At 39.7% G+C, this 27,185-nt stretch overlaps 2 protein-coding genes across 2 annotated transcripts in view; both read left to right on the top strand.

Annotated features, from left to right (window-relative positions):
• The window catches only part of abcc5 (ATP-binding cassette, sub-family C (CFTR/MRP), member 5), a 49,576-nt gene extending 37,361 nt beyond the window's left edge, over positions 1-12,215 (top strand). Inside the window, exons 23-29 of the mRNA XM_084124708.1 lie at positions 725-814; positions 953-1,142; positions 7,681-7,840; positions 8,644-8,722; positions 8,940-9,053; positions 9,178-9,342; positions 10,945-12,215. Of these exons, the coding sequence (XP_083980834.1) occupies positions 725-814; positions 953-1,142; positions 7,681-7,840; positions 8,644-8,722; positions 8,940-9,053; positions 9,178-9,342; positions 10,945-11,046 (900 nt within the window). The 3' untranslated portion in view covers positions 11,047-12,215. The remainder of the gene's footprint in view (positions 1-724; positions 815-952; positions 1,143-7,680; positions 7,841-8,643; positions 8,723-8,939; positions 9,054-9,177; positions 9,343-10,944) is intronic.
• Positions 12,216-14,874: 2,659 nt separating this feature from the next.
• rnpepl1 (arginyl aminopeptidase like 1) lies at positions 14,875-27,155 on the top strand. The gene is made up of 11 exons (XM_084124711.1): positions 14,875-16,857; positions 19,891-20,031; positions 20,181-20,332; positions 21,230-21,346; positions 21,442-21,677; positions 21,871-21,984; positions 22,260-22,372; positions 22,460-22,568; positions 22,801-23,025; positions 23,132-23,274; positions 25,547-27,155. The coding sequence occupies exons 1-11, from the start codon at positions 16,396-16,398 to the stop codon at positions 25,811-25,813; spliced, it is 2,079 nt and encodes a 692-aa protein (XP_083980837.1). The 5' UTR covers positions 14,875-16,395; the 3' UTR covers positions 25,814-27,155.
• Positions 27,156-27,185: the final 30 nt, after the last annotated feature.

The following is a 27,185-nucleotide window of genomic DNA, read 5'->3' as shown; positions in this document are numbered from 1 at the left end:
CAGAAAAAGGAAGTGATCAACGGCTGCAACCAGATTTCTGAGAAGGCAGGTTCAGAAAAACTCTTGAGTGACGGCAAAAGACCTGCAGCAAGATGTATATCAGTTTTATATTGGCCATTGACTACCCTGCTCTTTAAGATATCGGCATTGGGCATCAAAAAATCCATAGCGGTCGTCCACTTAATAATGTCAAGCAGGACGGATGCCCTGCAGGGAGAGCGGCACATTTCTCATTGCTGCTGGCTTCTGCAGAAATTGAAACTCCACTGTTTTTTGCACCAATGGCAGATGGAGGCAAGTGCCATTTTGTGCATGTTGTGCATTTGTCCCTTCCGTTTTTCTGCCAAAATTTAAGTAAAAAAAGTGAAGCGAGAACAGTGCTTTCCATTTTTAGCGCCTTCTCCTCCTGAGTCATTAATTATCTAGCTACCTAGTAAACAGGTGCCACTAGTACTCACGGTGGTCTTCATGTTGATGACGCAAATGCACTGTGGTTTAGAGCCAAGTAATAGGGACCCGTGGTGAAATAGGAAGGGAATCAGACTCGAGTTTGGACCAAACAATCAAAACAAGTGTGGAAACGGCATAAGACAGGATTGACACATGTAGAACACATTTATTTGCCTCAAATGAGATTGAATAGGGTCATATTGTCAGTCAACACAACAGAAGCTATTGTATAAAGGAAGCAGATTTTACTGAACATCTCTTTCATCTCTCACAGCTTACAGGATTATTCCAGTTTACTGTTCGCTTGGCCTCTGAGACCGAAGCGCGGTTCACCTCAGTAGAGAGAATCCATCATTACATCAAGGTACTTGTCTTACATCATTTTTTTGACTGACAATTTCAGCTTGACTGTAAAACTTTCATCTTTCATCATTCTTTACGATGAATTCAGAATAGAGAGGATGAAGTCCAACGTTTGCTTTGTCCCCTCTCTCTGTCTTAGTCTCTGTCTCTGGAGGCCCCTGCGCGGGTGAAAAACAAGGCTCCTCCATCTGACTGGCCCCAGGAGGGTGAGATAGTGTTTGATGGAACAGAGATGAGGTACAGAGACAACCTCCCACTAATACTGAAGAAAGTCTCCTGCACCATTCGACCGAAAGAGAAGATCGGAATCGTAGGACGAACAGGCTCAGGTCAGTCTCTTCTCTTGGGTTGTTTCTCAACAATTACGATATTCAATTTAATGTAACTTTTTGAATCAGGGGCCTCATTTATAAAACACATGTGCGATCGGATTTGATCCTAAAGTCCATGGATTTTTTCCTATGTCAAAAGTGAGGAACAAATCAGGATTTATAAAGGCAAAAACTGAAGTGAAAATGTTCTTATGCGTACGCCAACTGAAGAGCATTGTACTCATATATACCAGTAATTACAATAATCCAGCATTGTTTATTAAAATGTAAAGATAAATATTGAGCAAATGAGAAAATGTTTTAATTGCTTTATTTTTGTATCATTTATTAATTATATGAATGATTTTCTGAATAAAAAATATGTGCGCGTGTGTATATATATATTAGGGTGTATATATTTTTTTTTTCCGTTTTTCTGCAGCCTGACCCGCTAGATTTGTTCCATTTATGCTAAAAACACCCCAGAAAAAAAATGGGGCAAAAAATATTAATATTTAGAGGTAGCTGAAGCACATCAAAGTTCGCTGTTTTTGTAGGCAATTCTACAAGTCAGCAAAATTCTTCATTCTAAAACCTTTAGCATTGAGCATTGTATTCAGTACTATACACAGTTTGCAGAATTCATCAAATCACATAGCCTATTACTTGATCACAGTTCAATGTGAGTACTATATTAATTATTTAACCAAATATATCTTACACAACATACATTTGACTATTGTAAGATAACTGATGATACGCATCTTTTCACATTTAGTCCAGGCAAAGTAACTAATTTTGGAGCCAAAAATAGAACTAATTGTAAAATAATTTTTTGCAGCTTAGATCATTTCTATGAGGTGTCCAGAACAACATACTAAAAGTCCTAAGAAATCCTAGTTGAGGAAATATGTTAAATTCTCATCCATCCGAGATGTGTGCCAATAAGGCCAGGCAACAATACACCCCAATGGGGCTATTTTTTTCCTTTACTCCTATCAAAATGAAACTTTACACAGTGAAAGTACCCATGAAGAGTCAAATTTTTTGTATTACAAGTTTCTTTGAAAATGAATTTGAATATGCAAATGAGCTATACACTAATCGAATATAGGCTACCCAAAATACACCCGCATAGGCTTAATTTTTTCCTTTACTCCTACCACAATAAAACTTTACACAGTGAAAGTATACATGAAAAGTAACATTTTTGTTTTACAAGTTTCTTTGAAAAATCTATTTTAAATATGCAAATGAGCTCAACACTAGGCCTAATTGACTTATGGCCAAGAAACCATAAAGTCACAAGTAGAAAAAACAGGGGCCAAATAACTAACACAGATTACGAGATTACAGGCAGAAGTCATTCTTACCAACTAAACGATTCACTCTCACACAGAAGACAGATGAAAAACCGGATAGACACACTTTCCAGACATTACAGCTCTTTAAAATAACTTTGCCAGACACCAAAACTGCTTCTCTTTTTGTAGTTAGCAAGTATTTCAGACCAGGCGGGCCACACATAAGACTTCCACCGTTTGTAAAGTAGCTTTGCAGTGTTATGAGAAGCTAGCAACAGCAATATCTAGGTTAGTTAAAAAACTAAAAAAAAAAAAAACTAAAATCAAATAAAAAAAATCAAAAAGAAACCTCCCCATGTTGTTGTTACCAGGGTGGGAATTATGTAATTTTAAGGGCAAGGCCATTTGGCCTCCACCTTTTTTTTTTTTTTAGGGGCACCAAGGCCATATGACAGGGCACAAAGGCCATTGAGTACAATTCGATGGTTTTCCCATTCAGATTGATACCATAACATCCTAATTTGGAATAAGACATGGATTATGACTTTTTTAATAAAAAAAAAACATTTTTTAATGAGAGAGAGAGAGAGCGCCATTACATCCAGAAGGTATACACCCTCACACAACAATAGAAACAACATAAATGACAATAAAAGCATTCAGAAACACCACAAATGCCAATAAAAGCATTCAGAAACAACACAAATGCCAATAAAAGCATTCAAAATATTAATTCAGTCCTCTATATCATGTGAGTGTGAGAGAGAGAACCATTTCATCCAGAAGGTATACACCCTCACAATCATTATCGCTCAGCACTCAACGCAGTTTGCTTCGTGCTCCACTCAAATCGCCCCCCCGCTCGCTCCAAAAAAGGAAAAAAATCTACATGTATATCACTTGTAGCGGTCCCCAAGCTTTTTTGCGCCACAGATCGGTTTAATATCGACAATATTTTCACGGACCGGCCTTCAAGGTGTGGCGGATAAATACAACAAAATAAAATGATACGAACGGCATAAACTGGGGTATTTTTTTTAGCCTATAATAATAAACGTGAATCCAATGTGTAGGCCTACTAGCAACTTTATTAGCAGCGTCCTCTAACATCGCGCCTAAAAACAACTGAGAAAGTCTGAACACAATCAAAATGCCCCCAAAAGAAAAAAATCTTTGTTTTCGGTGCTGATGCGATGTAGGGTGGCGCTGCTGCCAATAAAGCACCTAAAAGCTGTCACAACGAACCGGCAAAATTAATGATTATGAATATGTAAAATATAGCAGGAGACATTTTAATTGTTTACTAATAAACCAGTTTTTTTTTTTATGTCTGTGTCGGCTGGAAAGATGCTGACTCGCGATCTTCGCAGTAGTGAACGCGCCAGAGAGAAATGCACATTTCATACGGATTACATAAGAGAGCAGTCTGTTTTCTTTCGTTTTGAATTGTTCTGTTTAAAAGTAGACATTTCAAGCTTTATATATATGTGACCTGATCCAGCAAAATGAGTCACAGTGACCCAAATTTCAAAATTGAGATTTTGGTATTAATGGAAAGAGGAGACCATAAGCTTTCAAATGATATCCAAGTCAAAGTCATACCTTGAATGGTTGTAAAGATATACACATTTGAATTATGGTCGTCTGTCCTCTTTTTCCAATTGAAAACCTGAGAAAATCGCTTTTAAAGTTTTTTGCCCGTTTTTTGTTGATATCTTTCAAAATCCATTGCATTTAAAGGGATAAACTATTTATTGTACAGCTTAATTTGACCAAAGACATTAATATATGCTATTAAACCAGACTGAAGCTCAAATTATTTTAAAGTTTTTATTTTAATAAATAATTTAAAAGGCACTTTTACAAACATTTACTAAAATCAGAAAGATTGAACAGAGGTGCTACAGTTTTCCTTGAGAGGGTGTGTGTGTCCCTCTCTCTCTCTCTCTCTGTGTGTGTGTGTGTGTCTGTGTGTGTGTGTTTGTGTCTGTGTGTGTGTGTGTCTGTGTGTGTGTGTGTGTGTGAGTGAGAGAGAGAGAGAGAGAGAGAGAGAGAGAGAGAGAGAGAGAGAGAGAGAGAGAGAGAAAGTGAGAGAGGCAGAGAGACAAGGAAACAGAGAACAAAATAATGTTAGCCTATGCAATATCTTTGTGTAGGCTAGTTGACAATAACAGTGTAACACATTCATAACGGAGATACCAACAGTTAAATATTGGGTTAAAATAAATCAAACACATTGTAATGGATTCTCCTTGCAGATAAATACACTCACAGAATAATTGCACTCACTCACATCCATACACGATAAATACCACAGGGCTGTCACTGCTGTCGCTGTCATCAGAGGATGACCATCTCCAGATCCAAAACAATCACTGACTAGCCTTAGATACTCTTGATGACCCGCAGCAGAGCTTAGGTTAGAAGCCTCTAGTGAGTTCAACGCTTTTGGCGACTTTGCTCTCTTTTGACAGCGACATTTCTCAAATTAATAATATTTAATCTTTCTGAGGAGATCTGCTAGCTTGTTTACACAGCGCTACGAGTCTGACAGGAGGATGGCTGGACCAATCGCGTGCCGGTCAGTCGAAACGGGGCTTCCCATTGACAAATGATCAGCGTTTGTGTACATTTCTAAGCTTTTTGATTGGTTCTATACAACGTGAAACATCATATTTGGAGAGCAGAGACGTTTGAGGGGATTCCCGGGGAATGCTCAGACGTGACGAGAGGAGTTGAGAAAAGCAATATTCATTTTCAGCGAATTTAGTAAAACTTTGTAAACTTTATTAGTCATTTAAATGCCTTTACTCAATTATCTGGACCACGAAACTTTAGGAGATTATTTTTGAATGTCTGTTCTTTGAAATTTAGCAAAAAAAAAAAAAAAAAATTCAAATTATTATTTCATTGTTTTTCCACATAATCGGCCCATATCTTAAAATGGAACGTTGCGACTTCCGACTCATTTCGCCAGATCGGGTCACATATGTCTCAGGTCTGTGAGGCAAGTAGGCTATACGCTGAGTTTCGGTTCATTTATGAGACAAGCTCCAGTTTCGCCGGCGCCTTCGTGTCGTGATTATCTATTTTCTAATATATTCACTTCTAATTTATTAAATCCAGACAATTGGTTGATGAAACATTGATTAAAATTAAGATACAATTAATACAAAACGAAATTAAATTTAAAGACAGGCTTTGTGCTTTCTGCTTGATGTCTCTGTGAAAGTTTTATAAAGCAGTCTTTTAGTGCCGCTTTCAGAGCGCTCGCGTCCGTAACGGAGAACTGTCCAGTCTGTAACATTGTTTTTTTTGTGTGTGTGTGAAATACATTTCTAAATAAATGCGACTTATAGTCCAGTGCGACTTAGGTTAGGCATATGTGTTTTTTCTTCTTCATGGCGCATTTTTTGACTGTTGCGATTTATACTCCGGAGCGACGATAGTAGGCTACACCTGTATGACTTCTCATTTTCCTTTTTGAAGTACATTTTGAACTCCATTATTGAGCTGAGTTTTGACTGAAAATAGTCTACTGTTGATGACTGTGCAAGACAGATGGATTCAGGGTCAGGCTTGACTGAGCATGCTTCAGACTCGTGGTGTGAGCGGAGCGAAACTGGAGCGGGAAATAGGGCGACGCTCCGTCCTTTTGAAATTGCCGCTCTGCGCTCTGTCCAAGATCCGCCCGCTTGCGCTCCCCGCTCGCTCCCGCTCCACTCCGCTCACATGCTCTGCTTTATACATGGAACTTGGACAGGGCCAGGGCACACAGGCCACTGTGGCCGTACGATGATTTTTTTTTCACGGGGCATGAAGGCCAAAGTGTAGGGCAACGGCGGCCATGGCCGCGGTATAATTCCCACCCTGGTTGTTACCTGTTGTTACTGACCCTGAAGACTATACCAGTGGGGGTTATAGTATACCCCTGGCAGGTACTACCAAGCCAGGCAGTTTTCAGGTTAGAGGCCAGTCTAAAAGCAGCATTGCCATTACCCATTGGCAGTAGGATGATTGGATGAAGATCAGGTCGATGTATTTGTCATACATATGAATGGTGTTTCTGCCTATATGCAAATTAGGACATATTCAATAAGTGTGGCCCTCATGTGCATATTCAAATTCATTTCAAAAGAAACTTGTAATACAAAAAAAGTTACTTTTCATGTATACTTTTACTATGTAAAGTTTTATTGTGGTAGGAGTAAAGGAAAAAATTAAGCCTATTTGGGTGTATTTTGGGCATATTCGATTAGTGTATAGCTCATTTGCATATTAAAATAAATTTTCAAAGAAACTTGTAATACAAAAAAAAAAAAACTTTTTGTGGGTACTTTCATTGTGTAAAGTTTCATTTTGATAGGAGTAAAGGAAAAAATAGCCCCATTGGGGTGTATTGTTGCCTGGCCTTATTGGCACACATCTCGGATTGGTGAGAATTTAACATATTTCCTCAACTAGGATTTCTTAGGACTTAGTATGTTGTTCTGGACACCACATAGAAATGATCTAAGCTGCAAAAAATTATTTTACAGTTAGTCTGTCGTAAAACGCTACTTTGCCTGGACTAAGTTTGCACAGTTCAAAGTCAATAGTTCAAAGTTTCTTAACACCACGCATTTCTGTGAAAGTGGCTTCGTTAGCCCGTCGTTAACACAATTTATGCTTCTGCAAGAAATGTATAGAATATATTTTGTGCAAAATAGGTGTAAATTCAGAATTGCCATTAAATAAGCAAGTATGTAATTTAAATAGTTTAGATAAAATTAGGCAAATGGTAATTATCACAAATTGAGCATAATAACTGATTATACAAAATTTCAACGTCATCGAGCCACCTCTAAATATTGTTCAAATGAGCTCATATTTTGCCTGAATTATTTTTTCATGTATTGGAACAACTTGAGGGGGTCAGACAATTATAAATCAAAACTTGAAAAATAAGGGCCACCTTATATATATATATATATATATATATATATATATATATATATATATTAGGGGTGTGCAAATAAATATATATATAAAATTACACATATTTATAACAATAGTTTTTTTTAATATCTATTGTGTTTTATAAATCATTAATTTCAAAAATTGTCATATGTTCACGTTTAGGATCATTTGACGTACATCTTACTAAATGAGGCCCCAAGCCTTTTGTTAATGTCATAAAGAGAAAAAAGTAATGTCCCTAATTAATGTCATAAAGAGAAAAACATTAAATCTGCCATCTTATCTGTCCTCAGGGAAGTCTTCTCTAGGAGTGGTTCTCTACCGGCTGGTAGAACCATGTGGCGGCTCCATTAAGATTGATGGTGTCAACATTTGCGACATTGGCCTTGCAGATTTGCGCAGCAAGCTGTCGATCATTCCACAGGAGCCAGTGCTTTTCAGTGGTACTGTCAGGTACGCATACACTCCTTCAGTGGAACTGCACTCCTCTGATTTATACTTGAATTAATCTGATTCCCAAAGACCCTTTCACACGAATCAGGATAGGGCTTCATGCGTCATGCGCTATTATATAACTTTCTCATGAAAAATGTTTCAGTAGGACGATTTTACAAAATTGCAACATTGAACTTGAAAGACATCGGAAACAGAAAACTGTGAAATCAGACAAAAGAACGTGTATTTGAACATAGCACAGAAACACCTTGTTTTGATTTTTGCCATCTATGTTGAGTAATCCAGTCAGTAATCATAGGCTGCACTCTGAAAGGTCAACAGCAAATGGGGCTGAAGTGGAAATTGCTTGCACTCTAAGCATCGCGTTACAAGACTTGACCTGTCCTGTACAGTGGTAATGCTATAGCTTGCTGCTTCACATCATAGTTCAATGCATTTAGAACAAAATTTGAACTGAACTGAGCTGGATAAAGTTACTAACTTTGCCGCACTGTTGTTCAACTCAATTGAATCAACACTGAACGGAATTGAGCTGAATAATGAACGCCTTCTGCAGCGCCGCTTTACTGCTGAAATTGAATTGTTTCATAATTTTACAACATTAACAATGTTAACAATGCCATTTTATTAATGTGAAGCTGCTTTGAAACAATCTGTATTAAAGCGCTACATAAATAGACTGGACAGTGGGCAATGTTGACACGAGACATGCAGAAGTGCCTTAATCCCGCTTCATATGAATGTATTTAATTGTCATTTTCTTATTTAGTCATACAACTGTATTCTGTATTTTCAAACAGATCCAACTTGGATCCATTTAAGCTGTATTCAGAGGAGCAGATCTGGGATGCCCTGGAGAGGACACACATGAAAGAATGTGTAAGCCAAACCCCCACCATGTATAGCATTTACAGGCAAAGTTGTTTCAGGTTGCCGACTCTTTTACATAGCAGCTTCTCATTTTGTCAAGTGCAAGTATGAAATCTCGGATGACTTCTTGTTGCTCTTGCCTCCATTGTATTACTGTTTCTTTCATTCTTCCCATGGCCTTGAATCTTTGTAATTCAGCGTTTTGCATCTCCTGTCTGTTGTTCAGGTGTCTCAGCTGCCTTTAAAGCTGGAGTCTGAGGTGGTGGAAAACGGGGAGAATTTCTCGGTGGGCGAGAGGCAGCTGCTCTGTGTGGCTCGAGTTCTTCTGAGACAGAGCAAGGTGAGCTTTCCCACTGACTGATCTTTTCCATGAGAGATGGAGCCAATTGGGATTAGCAGATAAAACAGAACAGACTTTGTCTCATTTAACCAGGTCATCCACTTTGTTTCCTCCCAATTTTTAGATCTTGATCCTGGATGAGGCCACAGCGGCCATGGACACAGAGACCGACTGTTTGATTCAAGAGACGATTCGTAATGCATTCGAGGACTGCACCACGCTGACCATTGCACATAGAGTCCACACAGTGCTCAACTGTGACCGTATTATGGTGCTCAATCAGGGACAGGTACGGTGTAGTGGTGTGATGACTAGTTTTGATGAAAAACAATCTGTCGTAGCAGTAAAATATCAAAGGTTGTTGCTGTGGGAAGTAGGGATGGGTGATATAGCGAAACATTTCTCATTTTTTCCCAAATTTTGACGATATTCAAATCTTTGATATTTTTGCATTTGCTCTAAAAAAAATGTAAAAGTTGATTTTATTGCCCATCCACTAAGCCCCCCCCACCCATGAAAATGACATGATCTGGAAATAATCTAGACATGCTGCTTTTTACTAAATGAACACAAAAGGAACATTTAAAATCACATTTACCCATATAAATTGTACAAAACTTGTGGTCTTCCTACTAAAAGTTGTGTTTGTTGCAACAACAAATCTTTTTGAAAAATAAAGAAACATGAAGATCAAAGAAACACTACAATAGAACAAGTTTGCATTTGAAAGGCTTAATGCACAGGATGTGTGTTGACATACAGTATGAGTATACTGTAGATTTATTTAGGTACTGTCCATTGCTATGGTTATCTGTGTCAATCATCATATTTTCAAATTTAATCCTGTATCGAATTCAATCCTGTCTTTAATCCAGTATTTCATAATTAATCCTGTACTTTTGCAGTGTGTATCTAGCAGCATGAAAATTAAACTTGTATTTAAATGGTGAATTGGTTATAAACAGAACACAAGCAAAGAGCACTACCCTAATAATCAATAAGGATATCAATCACTTCGGCACTTGTGATCAATGAAGTTGTCTATACTGTGCTATTAATCTCTTATTTACATAGTGTCTACACTTTGTTTGTTTTAACGAAAGGATTGGTGATCGTCCAAGTGAACCCTTTGAGCTGTATTGAGTGGATTCGAACTAACTCAAATGCCTCTGATTGGCTATTGCGTTCACACGTTCAACAGACATGACCGTGATTGGTTAAAATGCTCAACGCTGTTAAACACGTTGTACATAGAAACCTTTGACACTGTTCACAGACCGCGATCATACACAAACAGGAGCGTTTGAAAAAACAGGTGAAATTGGCTTACTGTTTTTATAAGCTAAACTTTTAACAAATATTGCAATAGTCACAATATATCCTAATTTTAAAGCCCTTATGTAGCCCCGCCCCTTTTCAGCTCTGCGCTCGTTGTCTTTTGACTTCCGGTCTGTATTTTCACAGCGATCTTACGTATTTATGAATGAACGGCTCGTTTTAAAATCTTCCCGGTCTACTGACAGTTGTTAAGACATCATTACAATCCTCATGATAACTTTCATTAACTTTACATTAAGTAAATCCACTTCAAAAGTTAATTACTCCTGGACAGCAGCGCCATAGAAATATACAGAGCGAACGCAAAAACGGAAGTTCAAAGACAATATTCTAAAGATGGCGGCGCCCTCGTTTCTCTGGCGCATAAGGTCTATATCGTCAGCAAAGATATCGCGGCAATATTGCTAATTAGGGGTAATCTTCAATGTATCGCCCAGCCCTAGTGTGAAGAAATCCATTGCTTCATGGTTCCTTCAAACGTATTTGTTGAAAGAAGCCTCTTTCTGCGGTTCCTCTGTTAAACCGACTCGTTTTTTTCTTCTTTTTGACCCAGGTGGTGGAATTCGACGAGCCGTCCAAGCTCTTGGCGAATGAAAACTCCCGCTTCTGTGCAATGCTGGCAGCGGTGGAGAACAAAATCTCTGTAAGAGGCTAAAGGATATCCGAGCCAAGGTTTCACTCCCGAGGACTGAAGGGAACATTCTCCATTAATATTCCAGTCATTGCTGCTTCAATGTTACTCCCTCCTGCAAACCTATAGGGACCTGGGGAGGGAGATTATTGTATTTCCATGAAACTCATGGGCTGTCATTAGGGGCATGCCTGTTAAGATGTACTACTTGTCAGTTTAAATGGTTAGGTCAAGAAACACTGATACTGTAATGATATTTACATAATGGAGAGGGGAAATCAGTTTTCATGTAGTTTAATTCATGCAAACTGGTATGTTTCACAGAGGACATATCTCTGTTTATGAGTATATATATATATACATTTACAAGGTGGTTGCAGAGTCCTTTTGTATTGATTCTGCAGGTCTTTGTACATTTATGTAATATATATATATACATTCAGATGTATCATCTTTCATTACAGTTTAATATTTTTGACAACTTGACTGTCTTCAGTACATGTGTAAATGTTGTCTTGTGACTTGAACCCTAAACTTTGGCACAGGTGATGTTGTCCACAGGATGCTGTACGAGCACTGAGTCGCGGGACTCTTCTAAGAGACGCAGTGCTGCTTATTCACTGTATCCTTGTTCAGCACACCAAGGATTCAGTCTTCTTTAGCTAAGAGGCCTTTGTATATTTTTAGCCTATTTACACTGTTAACATTTTTGCCTGTTCCTTTTACTGTTCCTCTTATGTGGGGTTTTTTTTTGTTTAGTTTGTTTCTCTTTTATGTATGAAAGCATTTCTCATTTTGGCTTGTTTTTGCACTTTGTATCCACAGAAGAGTTCGCCTCAGTAGGAGGTCTCTGAATTTCTTTTGATTTTGTCCCAAAAGAGATGCTCGTCCAGCGTAATCTGAACGGGCTTTTTGTTATCGTGTGTGTTACGTTGTCTATCACAACACTGGTGCAAAGAGATCATGCTGAATGGACCTTCCGAGTCAGGTTGTGATGCTCATTTGCGGTCTGTATGAAGGGGAATCTGATTTTGTAGACCCTCATTCCCTCATCAGACCCTGCGAAAATGTCAGTGTCATTTCTATTTCTTTCCATAGCCTTAGCATGATTTCTTAATTGCCTTGTGAAAAGGGTGGATGAGAGCAGGAGAGCGTACGCTCTCCGCCGTCTCAATAAATTTATTTTAGGTTTACCCTTTCTGTGTCTATGTTTCTGGATTAATGAGAGAGGATTAACTCTAATAAAAAATGTGACACCAGAGGGATATGCCTATGACTATATAAGGTCATTTTAGTCAAATAATAATCCATGTGCTTTCCCATAGATTCACTCGTTATAGGCCATTTCTTATAATTATCTCCAATACATTTTTGCAGAAAGAACAATTACAATTCTGAGGGTGACAAAGACCAAAAGAAAGCTTGATGTATTTGAGTTGTACAATGAATGAGCCCTTTGTTAAAATTTCTTATAATTTCTAAATATTACATTCATTCTTTTTGTTGACTTGATATCATGACTGTACCTTAGGAGAAAATACATAAACTATAAACTAAGTTCCCTCCACAAACACCTCTGCATCCCAGTGAAAAAAGGCAGGAATCCAGCACTTTCAGTGCACTTGTAAAAGGACCTGTGTTAACTGAAAAGCCAACAGTATCATATTACTATCTGTGCCAACCAATTGCAACAAGACTATATTGTAGTAGTATATTGCTATTTTGTTTATTCATTTAACATACACTTATCCCCAGAACAGTTCCTTAAGAAAAACCTGGGGTTAATGGGATAGTTTCAGACACCATACGTAATGTGATTCATTAACTATTACTACTGTTCCTTGGGCAAATTAATGAGGAATAGTTCATCCAAAAATAGACATTTGTTTATCATCTTATTACCCTCATGTCTCTTGAAGCAATAGAATTTTCTTTTAGCAAAATGTTGGGATGCTCAAATGTATGAACTACTTGTAAGATACTTTCTGTCAGTGGAACTTAATAACCACGGGTATTTTTTCACTTTCATTGTATTGAAAATAGCAAGCTAGATAACGATTTAATGTTCCATAGACACAATGGTAAACAGAATTCTCATTTCAGGTGAAATATTCTGAAAGTATTCTTAAGTAAATGTCCTGTTTAAGGTATTGAACTAGTCTGGGATCCATAGGTAAGACATATAGCATTTGTCATACACAATGGTTATTCAAATTGCTTTACATGAAAAAAAGAAGTAGTCTTAAAAAGTTACAAAGGAAATGAATAAAAGTAGCTACCATTGGCCACCCTTACATTTTCTGGAAGCTTGTTCCAGCTGTGACATGTTTTCAGTGAATTATAGGTTATTCTACCAGAATATCTGCAAGGTATTTGAGTCCTACAGGCCATTACTTGATTTATATACAATTAAAAGTACTTTACTTCATGAAACTGGAAGCCAAGCCAAGGAATGGTGTGATGTGCTCAGTTTTGGTCAGGTGCCTGCAGCAGTGTTGTATATTAGCTGCTACTGTCTCGTAGTCTGATAATGAATGCATTAATAAGCTTCTCTAGGTCTTGTTTGGGCAAAAATGATCTGATTCAACGTAGGGGAAAGTTAAACTAATGTGTCACAATATTGTGTTACTCCCTAAAAAAAGTAACTAATTGTGTGACTTAGTGGAAAGTAATGCATTACATTACTTTTGCATTACTTTTTCCTCACCTGGGCTGGGCTTGCTTGTTTTGTAAAGGCCCTTTTACAGCAAAACGTAAAAGGTATATATAAAAAAATAAGCCTCATGCTAAAGAAAATGCAAATTCACGCCTGTAGAGTAGAGGGTTCAGCTCAAACAAAGCCATTCTGTGCCTGCTCACATTTAGTCTAGATCTACGATAGGCATCACAGCGCACACAACGCCTCTGCACTTACAGTTTCTCTCAACACGAGGACACGAGAGCTGTCAGTCAATAAATGGGAAAACAAAGTAACAGACATTTTGTTGTAATTGTATTACAAGGTACTTGAACAATGTAATCTTTTGTAATTGTAATTCATTGCCCCCACCACTGATTTAGTTATTGCTTTTATATGGCTTCTGAAACTAAGATAATATTCCAGAATGAGAATTTCCTTTAGTTTATAGACCCCTGAAGTCAAGGTATGCATTCATCTTTGATATGTTATCTTTATTGCCACATACAATGACCTCTGTTTCTCTTTATTTAACTTGGTATATGCAGCTGTTAATTTAATTTATGCACTGGCACAGGGAGTCTATGGGACCGAAGTCACTTGGCGGGAGATCTGGATGTCATATGTATAGCTGTGATAAGCAATATTGTTGTTCTGAATTGGCCCAGTGGGAGCATACACAAATTGAACAGTAGTGCTTGTCAACAGGCACAAGGATTGAAACTTGTGGAACTTTGTTTTCACGCCAGGCCAGTTAGATTCATAAATGTTATAAATATTACCCATCTAAGCACTGTCTGCAGAGTCCAACCCACTTTTCCAGTCTGTTAATGGGTATATTATGGTCAACAGGGCTGATTCTAGTAAAACCATCATTGAAATTTTGCCAGTATTTTAACAAACATCAATTAATATATTATTCAGTGCAATCTCTATGCAGTTTAGATAGCCAGCTGGTTGTGCATGGTCATTTCCTATTTTTACATTTAGATTGCATTTAGCTCATCTAATAGGGAGCTTTAGATGAGGCAAATGAAATCACATCTAAAGTTAATCTCTAAAAACACTAATACATGTCTTCAGCCGTGTTCCTGGAGGCCCACTGTCCTGCAGTCTAATTCCAACTCTAATCAAACACACCTGAAGCAGCAAACACTTACATGTGATGGTCACTTCAAGAAATTCATTTAATCGTTTAAGGTTATGTGACCCAGGGTGACAAGTCCTCGCAATTAATTTTAAATCTAGATATGGCAGAGTTAATGTACAATATAAACAGAACAAGAAACAAGAAACTTTGTTTTGTTGTGATATATTACACACATTTTCACCATGGATTTCATATTAGTTTAAAAAAAAGTTTAAGAGGTAAAAAAGTGTGTTTAATGCTCAACTTCTAAAGTTAAGCGTAGATCGGGAACACACATACACACACAAAGCATATTTTAAAAACTTTATTATAAAAAAGTCTTTCATTGTTCCCTTCGCCAAGTGTGTTTCAAACGGCTTCATTAGGACACACAAGTGCCCTACTCTCTCCAAAGTCCCCACTTCAACGGCTCTGCCCTTCGGAGTGAGTAGGGCATAGGGATGCTCACTTCCGATTGGAATTTGCCCTGGATATAAACTTCGCAGGTCAGTGAGTCTCAGGACCTGTGTTGAAGACCTCTGTAGGCTATATGTATGTGTCCGATTTTGGGTGACAGAGATTTTATGTAATTTATAGGTAGATATCTGTTGATATTCGATATTTGTGCATGGTCATTTTTTTCTATTCTTACATTTTGATTGCATTTACCTCTTCTAATAGGGAGCTTTAGCTTAATCTGCCTCCTGAAACAGTGTTGAAGACCTCTGCTCTATTTTAATAACACTGTTTTAAAGATAACTGTGAATAACTGTTTGTTTTAAGAATTTTAATGTCAGCTATTTATCGGTTATTGGCCATTACATGAAAATAATTATTGATTTATCAGTAGGCTATTAGACAAAATTGTAATAATTGTGCATTGCTAGATAGCCAGGTTTAACCCTATGCAACACCATTCCTAATAGGCCTATGGTTATTGTTACAATACTATTATCAATTGCACTAATACAATCTACACTCTACTGAGCAACTGTAAACCAGTGTTGTGTTGTTTTCCTGCCGTTTGTGCACTGGTGGATCGTGTTTTCATCAGGACAGGAGCTCCGCAGCGCCCCCCTGCAGCTCGAAAACTTTCCCGTCTCGAAGTGATTTCCTCCCTTGTTTTTACTTCCTGTTTTCTAAGGGAGTCACTTAACTCAGCTCATTTCTGCTCATCAGGGCTTCGCTGCGCGTCTCTTTCTCTACCGGTAGTTTTCACCGATCTCTCGGGACGGAACGCGAGCCGTATCGACCGCGGGACATTCACACATATATTCTGCTTTAGATGGAGGTCGGAGGGTTGAACTCAGTCGTGTCTACGGCTCTGATGGATTTTACGTAGTCTTGCGTTTTGTTTTAATGCCTTTTACTGTCTTCCCGTCCGTTTTATTATCATTTCTTGCATTCGGTTTCCTCCTCGGCGGAGTGTCGACCGCCCCTTTAACTCAGCAACAATGTAACTAACTCGATCGCTCGTTCATCTATCTTTCGCCGATATCCGTGCGCGTTCGCCGCTTGTAAAGTTTCACGTAACCGGGTAACTGTTATTTATTCGCCAAACTTTACGATGGCCGAGCTCCAGCGGCCGACGCTGTGTTGCTGTCGCAAAGTGCTGACCGTGCCCGGTAAGTCCTGCGAGGGCGGCCGGAGTCTGGCTCACTGTCGCCTGGTGGACGTCGCGTCAGCGTCCAACTTCCACAGCTTTAAACTCCGACATTTCCATCTGGACCTTCACTTGAACTTCGCCGTCAAGAGGATGACGGGATGGCAGGTTCTGGAGCTCACGCCCGTCCAGCCCGGCGTCCAATCCCTCATTCTGGACACGCATCCTTCATTATTAATTCATTCCGTGGACTGTAAGGTGCCCGGCGTGTCCGGTGCTCCTGACGTGTTTATGTCCCTCACCTACCGAGTTGAACCGTTCACCGATTACGGATCCTCTCTGAACATCAGCCTCCCGGCCGCGGTGAACCGGCCTCACCGGGCTTTCCGTGTCACCATCCGCTACACGACCACTGACGGCCCTGCGGTAAGGTCAACGCGGTGACAGCTCGATACACGCTAATAATAACTTTGTTGCACAGGACTATTGTACACAGAGCCAAAATCCACTAAAAATACTCCTGCAGTGGAACATTAATGTTGATAATCACCTTTTCTGCCACGTTCGTTTTTATGCCTTTGCTTCGCCAGATGAAATGGGTTTTGTGGGATTGTCACGTGCTTGTGAAATCACCCTGTTTATTTATCAGATACCTGTAAGGATAGAGAACACAGTGACTGTGACTGAGGATAAGAATGACCTCAGTGTACTGACATGTCCCCTTAAGTAGATAACTAGAGTTATCCAGGTCATGATTATGACTGCATGATGTAATTACTGGAAGGATGCTTCAGTGTAGAATTAAAGGGTTAATTCAACAAAAAATGAAAATTATTGCATAATTTGTTCACCCTCAAGCCATGTGTATATGACTTGGTGAAAGGTACCTTATTTTTTTGAAGCCCAAAAAAGCGCATCCATCCATCATAAAAGTAATCCATACGACTCCAGGGGGTTAATAAAGGCCTTCTGAAGTAAAGCGTTTTTATAAGAAAAATATCCATATTTATAACTTTATAAACTATAATCACTGGCTTTCGGTAACGGCCGTATGCGAGTTTAGTTATGACTGAAGAGTGACCTCTGACCCGACGCATGACATATTGACGAACGTGGAAGCGCAGAGGATAGAGCAAAGCAAAACACTGGTAATTCACGAATTAGAAGTCTTAAACGAGAACTTTTAAAGAACTTGAGTTTGTTGCCCAGCTCTATTTGTTTAAAGGCGTCGACTCTCACCTACGCTTTCGCTACTCCTACATCATACACAGTGTTGCCAGACGTACGATAATTATCGTATTTGTACGATAATTTTGACCTCTGTACGATCAATATTGACAAAAAATCCTATAATGTATGATAATTTCAGAACTGTGTGACTGTGTGACAAATGATGGTCGTTCGTTGTAATCATAGGGCTTCTATACTCATTGATCTAGCTGTGGATTCTACGTCTACCGGGAGAAGAACGTGAAGAGAGAGGGAGCAAGAGACCTTGCGTGTGTGTGTTAGTGTGCCTCACGAAGCGCATGTAAGGACCCAACCAATCAATTGTACGTGCGGGCGGGCTTTTATATATACTCCCGAACCGAATTAATCAGAACCGAACAGCTTCTGGTACAATACTTGGACATTTCCAATCTGGCAACACTGATCATACGTCATGTGTCAGGTCAGAGGTCACTCTTCCGCCGGAACTAGACTCGCGTACTGCTGTTAACGGAAGCTAGTGATTAGTTTATAAAGTTATAAATATGTATATTTTCTTACAAAAACACATCGCTTCACTTCAGAAGGCCTTTTTTAACCCCCTGGAGCCGTATGGATTCATTTTATGATGGATGGATGCGCTTTTTGGAGCTTCAAAAAATAAGGTACCATTCACTGACATTATAAAGCTTGGAAGCGCCAGGATATTTTTATAATATAACTCTGATTGTGTTTGGCTGAAAGAAGAAAGTCATATACACCTAGGGTGGCTTGAGGGTGAGCAAATTATGGGATAATTTTCATTTTTGGGTGAACTAACCCTTTAAAAATTGGTAGCTCTCTGTGTTGATTACAAAAACAAACCCATTTAATGTTATTTATACTGTAACCTGTACATCTCATTGCCCACTTGCACAGAGGGGGTTCATTTTTAAACCTAATGTGCTTCCTTTAGTGTTGTTTTTCAGTTTTTATCACTCGGTTGAATGTCTTCAATAGACTCTAACAACATAGCCTTTTATCACAATTTTAATCTAACCTCACCTATAACGGCCAGCTATATAACATTGTCTTGGTGAACAGTTAAAATCAGCATTATTCTTAACAAATTAAACAACAATATTCAACACATCACAGAGAACCAAATATACAAGTTTGTAATGCATAAAAACACATTAAATATCAAAATGAACACAACACTGGCCAATAGAGTGGTGCAGGGATGAAGTATTTCTGTAGGTCAGGACCCGGAAACGAGTTAGCATTTAGCCCTTCGGTTCCATCGTCCTGAAGTCAGTGGGTTTTTTGAATGGGTTTTTGGTTAAATGCTTAAAATAAGGTCTGCGGTGAACACAAGCTCAAAAGATTTTCACGTTTTATTCTACAATATAACATCAGTAATACCCTTTTGTGAATTTTTTTTTTTTTTTTTTACTTGTCTTGTAAAAGGCAGTTGCTAACAAGTGGCTAAATGGGACTACTGAGGTTGCGAGACATTAAACGTCATCAGCCGAACAGGTAAACTCATCTACTAACTAGTGCGCTTTCGCAGTCTCGTGTTTATAATTGCGCTCTTGCAAACTATTATAACTCAATCTTTCAGGTAAAATGTTTTTAAACATAGACAGAATGAGTAATCGAAAGCTTAGTTATGGTGACGCTGAAGTTGAGTGACCGGGGTGAAGTTCATTTATAGCCTAAGCCTACCTTTAGCTGTTGACTTCTGCCGTTCGTATTTGCAATTCATAAAAATTGTGTTGTAGAGGGAACCTGGGTGATGCTAACTTCTGGGTTGGCCTACAAAAATACGTCATCCATGCACCACTCTATAGAGCAAGTGAAAATTCTGTAAGCTTTCTTACACTGGCCTCTGGCTATCAGGTCATTCTTATCGCTGAGACTTGATTACACCATGTCATTTTAGTGGCATTATATACACAAAAAGCATGGGAATTTCTAGCTGCTCACCTGTAAATGGTTAGTTGTCTTTTGTTTCAACTTCATCAAGAACTTAAGTTTGGATTCACAACTGCTTCACCAATAGCACTGCAACAAATAATAAAATAAATGAGATTATTGTGCTTCATTGGATATCTATAAACCATGAAACTTTATTAAACTGTGAGAAACCCTAAGAAAATTTGATTTGTTACTTTAATCTTGAATCACTTGCACATTTAAAGCTCTTCTCTCAGAGAACATTTGTTAAAGATATTCCCTCATTTCATTGCTCCCTGATTCCTACATCAGATTTGGTGGCTGGATGCAGAGTTGACTTGCGGACAAACCCGTCCATTGGTCTTCACTCAGGGTCACTCGGTCTGCAACCGGTCGTTTTTTCCCTGTTTTGACACGCCGGCCGTCAAAAGCACCTACTCTGCCACTGTCAGGGTAAGTCTAAGCTGCTCAGATCCACTAAAATATCTCTGTTGGCATTCAGTGTTCAGTTTTCTTTTTAGATCATGTGTATTGTATAAGCGTGACATACTTTTCAGGTGGCGGATCTCCTATGTTTGTGGATGTATGTGTTTGCGTTACAGGTACCAGAGGGTGTCACAGTGTTGATGAGTGCCTCAAGAAGTGCATACTCTAAACAGGACAGGGTTTTCCAGTTCTCCATGGAGTATCCTGTCCCAGCCTACTTGGTTGCCCTGGTGGCAGGAGACCTACAGCATGCAGATATTGGGCCAAGGTACAGTTGTAGTATCCCTTCTGAAAAGAACAGAAAAGCTAGATACCAGCATATGTTGTTTTTGGAGATTGCTAAATGCAGGTTTGTATCAAATAGGCTGCTTAAAGGTGAACTATGAAGTTTTTTTTACCTTAACTGAACAGCTTTGGAGTCATTGGAATGGTTATATGACTGGTTTCGGGTTGAATGGTGGTCTTCTCGCACCCCCCTAGCGCCTTTGAGCAGAAAAACCACCCTTGCAACTTTGGGCCGGCGGGCCTCAGCGTCAGGAAGTATCGCGTGATATCAGGTCTCGCGATGTAACAAATTGCTTTACGGCACTGCACACATACACTATCTAAACATTTATATGCTAGCCTTCTGTGTATCATACATACCTCAGTGGACATGGCTCCGTGCGTTCGCCGGCTTCTTTGAAAACAAATGCACATGACAGGAGGGAGAAGATGGGAGGGGGGGCGAGTCGCCAACGACTTTTGACGACAGTGTTGTCAAATATCTATTGCGAAGCTGTAGGGGGAGCTCTATAGAGAAACCCGTGAGCAAAAAGCGATTTGCAAAAATTGCTAAAACTGCATAACGCTGCTTTAAATGAAGTTAAATCAAGACCACATACTTGCTTTATCAGCATAAAGGTGCTACCTTGGTCAACATGGTTCTCTGAAAAAACATTCTGGTTGACCAACTTAACTGCATGGCTATGCTGGTTCATCAGATAGATTAGAACCACACCAGTACTATCCAGCATAACCAGTCTGTAAATGTTGGTCTTAGCAGGATTTTCAGTTTGCTTGTGTGCAAAACATCTCAGAATCATTGCCTTTGTAACATACTGTATGTGCACTGTTTTCATTATTGTTCATTGCTATACCTCGGTCACAATATCTTTGCTTTTAGGAGTCGTGTGTGGGCAGAGCCCTGCATCCTGACGTGTGCAGTCAGTAAACTGGGCGGTAGTGTGGAGCGCTGGCTTAATGTGGCAGAGGGACTCTTTGGACCTTATGTATGGGGAAGGTCAGTTCTATTATTTTCAAATAAAAAGTATTTTTCACCTTGTCACATCAAGCCTGTTGTCATGTTCAGGCCTTAACCTGTCTCACTCTTTACAGGTACGACATAGTGTTCCTTCCTCCTTCATTCCCCATCGTTGCCATGGAGAATCCTTGTCTTACCTTCATAATTTCCTCCATACTGGAGAGTCAGGAATTTCTGCTGATTGATGTCATCCATGAGATTGCTCACGGCTGGTTTGGGAACGCAGTCACCAATGCTACCTGGGAAGAGATGTGGCTCAGTGAGGGTCTGGCCACTTATGCTCAGAGGCGCATTACCACAGAGGCCTATGGTATACACATCCTCACACATATTTCACAGTCCAAACATAGAGACACATGTGGGCTTCTTGCACATGTTTATGTATACATTCCACAAATATGCCCCAGCAAATGCAAAACCTCAGTGTGCAGTGATTCACATATAGGCTTATCTATATCCCACAATGCTCTCCTTACATTTATCTCCTCAATGATCTGATTCAGGAGAAGCCTTCACTTGCCTTGAGACGGTGTTCCGTCTAGATGCTCTTCACAGACAGATGCGTCTTCTTGGAGACAACAATCCTGTCAGTAAGCTACAGGCCAAATTTGAGCCAGGTACAACCTTTTTAACAATATAAACCAGCTCTTTTAGGCTAAAAGGCATATGGTGCTTTTTCCACACACCTGAAATAGCTGTATGGTAAATGCATCTAAAATTCCTTGTTACTCAGATTTCAGAATGACAGAAGCTAGGAAAATCCTCATTTGCAAAGTTCAGCCTGTCTGGAAAACGTGCCCAAGTATTTATTATGTACTTGTGAAGTGTCAGACCCATGATTCTTGGGTCAAAGTACCAAGTTATCCATTTTCCTTTTTCTCTTTCTCCAAAGGTGTAAACCCCAGCAGTCTAATGAATCTGTTCACCTATGAGAAAGGCTTCTGCTTTGTTTCTTACCTCTCACAGCTGTGTGGTGACATAAAGAGATTTGATAGCTTTCTTAGGGTAAGAAACATGACTGACATTAACATAAATGGCATAGTCCACATGCACGCATGAATGTTCTGAACCCTTCCACCATGCACTTTGTAGGCCTACATTGAGAAGTTCAGATTCACCAGCGTAATCGCTCAGGATCTGTTGGACTTCTTCCTTGGCTTCTTCCCTGAGCTGAAGGAGAGCTGCGTTGCTCAACGAGAGGGTGAGTTGCGACAACTGTCAGAGATGATGATTAACACACAGAGACACTTATAGTTACTCATCTCACTGCGCTCCATTTGTCCTCGGTTAGGAATTTCCCTGTTGAGCCAGTCATAACACCCAGTGAGGGGTCAAAGCAACATTAGCAGTAGGAGAGACGGAGGCTAAATAAACAGAAATGTGACACTTCTTCCCCTCCTTCTTCCTTCCCCTTTGCTTCCCTTCTTGCTCAGGACTGGAATTTGAGCGATGGCTAAATGGCTGTGGTCCGCCGTTATGTGAACCAGATCTCTCGGCGGGTAGAGCTCTAACTGGTCCTGTTCAGCACCTGTGTGACCTCTGGGGCACAGACACCCCCGACCCCCAAGTGATTGCTACATTTGACCTCTCCTCCTGGAGCACCTTTCAGACTGTCCTCTTTATGGATCGACTTCTAGACCGCTCACCTCTGCCTCAAGGTATTATGAATCGTCCCGCAATTTGTATACATTTCTTTTAGCATGCACTTGGTTGCTTGGATGTTAGACACTTCTCTTGTAATGTGAAGTGTGATTGGCCTTTCAGAGGTGATGAGTCTTTTGTCAAGCTACTACTCTGCATTGTTGGACGGTATGAACGCTGAAGTCCAGATTCGATGGCTGCAGATTGTAGTGCGGAACAGCTTTTATCCTGATCTGCCTCGAGTCCGCAGCTTCTTGCATAAACATGTGAGTTTTGTGAATGAAGTGGCTCTTGCACTGTAACTGATAATACATTATCAGTTAGCATGTCCATTTAGATTTTTAAGATTCTTTTGTGTGGCCTGATGATAGTGAGCCGAGTTAAAGCAAGTCAGTCTCTTGTTTTGCCTGTGTTTAGAGGACACAAACACTATAGGTGCTTTTCAACTGCGTGGTTCGGCATGACTCGGCTTGCTTTACTTTTCCGCTGCAGTTTAGTTCTTCTTCAAAGTGGGTGGGATTATAGACTAATCGTCATAGTTGCGCCTCCACCTCGTCTACTGGCCACGATACAGCCATTTATTTTTTCAAGTTGCGTGCGACGGTCGTTTAAAGCAAGTAGTTTAAAAAAGTTGTGTGAACAAATTTTACTACGGTGGCTGTTGTTGACTATTTAAAGGGATGGTTCGGAGTAATTTCAACCTTGGGTCCTTTGCACCATGATCTCGAGCCAAACACCCTCCCAGAAGCTTTTTTTCTCTTGGCTGAACATTATTAAAGTTAGAGCTTATTTAGAGATATCAGCCGAATGGCTTAGTGTAGGTGCTAATGGATCCAAGGTTGTATCTCGTAAATTACCCCACTAATAATGCCCGGAATGGTACCAAACTTCTACAGTAGCACAAAAAGGTTCTGTACTCATAAAACGAGGCATTGGAAAGTTTGTAAGTACATCAGGAGTTTATTTAAATAACACTTGCCTGATGGCTTATGCTACCACTAACCCGGACGTCGAGGTCACTTCCGTGATTTGGGAAAAGCCCGTAAAAATCCTGGCAGAAAGCGATGCATTTTTTGTATAAGTTTGGTACCATTCTGGGCATTATTAGTTGGGTAATTTACGAGATAAAACCTTGGATCCATTAGCACCTACACTAAGCCATTCGGCTGATATCTCTAAATAAGCTCTAACTTTAATAATGTTCGACCAAGGGAAAAAAAGCTTGGCTCGAGGTCATGGTGCAAAAAACCCTAGGTTGAAATTACTCTGAACCATCCCTTTAAATCAAGCGGGTTTGGTGTCTCGTGTCGCAAATCCAATGACGCTGGTAGTGACGATTCTCTCTGACCAATCAGTGATCTGCAGTGTTTACACGTCACATTTTAGTATCGGTACAGTTCGCTTAGAACCTCAACCGAGGCGGTACTAAAAAAAAGTACCAGGTACTAGGTACTGTAGACAGTTGAAAACCCCCCAAAAATGAGCCGTGCCATGCAGTGGAAAAGCACCATATAAAGCTAGGAACTGGTTCTCTCAATTTCTCCCTCACTCCTCTACTCAGTACAAACTGAGTTTTCCTTTAAAAGAATCCACATTCCAGTGTTTCTAATGAACGCTCTCGGCTAGTCTTTGACTAGTGACTGCTTATGACGTCATGTCTCATTTCAGAGCTGTAAAGAGATGTGCTCAATCACAACCAGTTTGGCTGGTTTCTTCCATTGCTTCATAAAAAGCATGCTGTATTGATTACCATTTTCTAAAGTATATTGTGTCAAGCATGGTTACAGTTCAATTTCAGAGATTGTATGAAGTTTATGAAATCCTTTTGTTGATTTCTGATGTTACCATGATCTGGTAAAATCAGGTAACATCAAACAATTAATTTGAAATGTATAAAATAAACCTCCAAAGTGGAGATATCAAACACATAGTTCTAACACTAAATTCTAATTGGATGAGCCATGTTAACTGTGACCACACATCAGTTTGCTACAGTAAATGTTTTTAAAATATTTTTTTTGTGTGTTTCAGGCACTACTCTTTGCATACCTACAAACACTCCTTTTTGGTTGTAAAGTCACAGTAACACAGCCTCACATGAATTAACTTTAGCATATCACACAAAGGTGATAACATATTTAAAGGATACTTGTCAGAGTTCTATCAGGGCCGGTTCACACAGAACGCGTTTTTGCTGTTAAAAATGCGAACTCAGGTCAGTGATCAACTTGAGCGCCGTGCTTTTAGAATGCCGTGTCATGTGCGAGATGCGCGCTCAACGGTTAAAGATGTCTTTCTAACATGTGTTTACATTGAAAGACAATGGAAAAGTAGCGCAGTTGAATAAAAAAACGAGTTCTGTGCGAAGTGTGAGTAACGTAGGGTTTTTTGTGCTACTTTTACTGAGGTGTTTTGACTTGAACTTACTATAGTGCGGTTTTAAATTAGTAGTGGGGCACTGTATTTATGGAAAATAATTGACTTATTGTGTCTTTTTTAGCACTGGGTTATCTATTAACTTTCCTTTTCTCTTTCTAGACCTCAAGGATGTACACAGTGCCTCTTTATGAGGATCTGTGCGGAGGAGTGATGAAGTGTTTTGCTGTGGAGGTATTTTATCAAACTCAGGCCCGTTTGCACCCTAATCTACGTAGGACACTTCAGCAGATACTGTTCCAAAGCAGCGCCCTCAACACCAGCACAGCTCCATCTCTACTCGTATCACCAGCCTCTGCCCCTTCCTCACCCACAGACCCCCCTGCCAACGGGACCATCGCCCTGCGGGACGTCAATGTGTCTGCATGAGATCAAAACTTCTGTGGAGAAGCAGAAGGGTTGAGGTGAAAAGCCAGAAGGACAGGAAAAGGACAGGGTTTGAACTCCTCCTTGGACAGTAGCAATGCATTGTGGGAGGGCAGCGCTGATGGGTGTACACTCTCACCAACACTGGGATGTCTATTTAAAATGGCAGACACTGATTTTCATAAGCTAAACGTAAAGCTGCTCAGGACTGTGGAACAAAAAATAGAGGACGGATGTTTGTGATGGTTATTATGCAATGGCCCGTGTGTGTGTGTGTGTGTGTGTGTGTGTGTGCACATATGGATAGGGCTATATCACTATCAAGGATACTGGTTGCCATCTGTTATCCGTTACCTTTTTGAGTGTGTGAATGTGTGTCTGTTCATTTTTGTGGGTGTTTTGCTTATGTTCCTCTGGCCTATGCACATCATCTCATATGTTGTGTTTGCATCTGTTCTCCAGTACAACTGAGGAATCAGTTGAAGGACATGACAAGATTTGAGAGACTTTCCTTTTGCTAGCTGCACAGATGTGTTCAGTGGAGGACCAATCCCTGGCGAATCCCCTTCCTGGACAGTGTTTGAGAACTGGTGTGAATACACACAGTCTGTACTCTGTTCGCATCCGATCATGGCCTAATGAAGACCCTACAGATCCCACATGCTCTCAGCCTTTCTCTGATAAATTTTTCAGTAACTGGAATCTGGCTTTCTCAAACTTCTCTTTCCTGGTGCTAACCAGTCAGCATGGAGTCTCAGGTATATCAAGAAGTGGAGCCATGTTAGTGCCTTTCAAACCTTTGAACACTGTGGATGTTTTCAACACTGCTGTCCGAATGAACAGCCTGTATTTGTTATTTGAGCCATACTAGGGTGACATTGGTGACCACTGTCCTACTTGCAACATTTGTTAAGATGTTATTTTCAGGAATTGAGATGCTGTGGTGAATCAAAATGCATTTTTTCCATTGGAAGAAAATGTTTCTTTTTTTATTTTATAATGGGTAAATTTCCCTTAAATTAGTAACATTTGAAGAGAAAGGAACCGATTATGATTTGTGAGACTGCAGTGAGTGTGGTGGAGTTACAGGCTGATGGGTCCAAGCTGATCATCAGTGGCCTTAATGACAAGCACCGTGGAAAGACAAGTTCAGTTTTACAGGTATTAAAAGACATCAGAGAGCATGTCAATCCTACCTTGGATTACACCTTCTTGCATTAAAGGTTATATGACAGACACTCATCAGCAAGTGAAATAGTTTCTCTAACTTATAGAATCATAGCTTTTGTTGATTGGAGGCTTAAACTGCACAGCCAATAATAAAAGTGTTTGTTTTCCACCCTCATCTAATACTGTCTACATTACTGAGTAAATG

Source organism: Abramis brama, assembly GCF_963993115.1.
Source record: "Abramis brama genome assembly, chromosome: 9".
Lineage (NCBI taxonomy): Eukaryota > Metazoa > Chordata > Actinopteri > Cypriniformes > Leuciscidae > Abramis > Abramis brama.
This window is presented reverse-complemented; position numbering and strand designations above follow the sequence as displayed.

What these genes read in the sequence shown, in the direction of transcription:
- rnpepl1 (XM_084124711.1), top strand. Translation starts at nt 16,396, where the DNA reads ATGGCCGAGCTCCAGCGGCCGACGCTGTGTTGCTGTCGCAAAGTGCTG. An exon ending in CATTACCACAGAGGCCTATG is followed by an intron (nt 21,678 to 21,870) that starts GTATACACATCC and finishes GATCTGATTCAG; the next exon opens with GAGAAGCCTTCACTTGCCTT. An exon ending in GCAGCTTCTTGCATAAACAT is followed by an intron (nt 23,275 to 25,546) that starts GTGAGTTTTGTG and finishes TTCTCTTTCTAG; the next exon opens with ACCTCAAGGATGTACACAGT.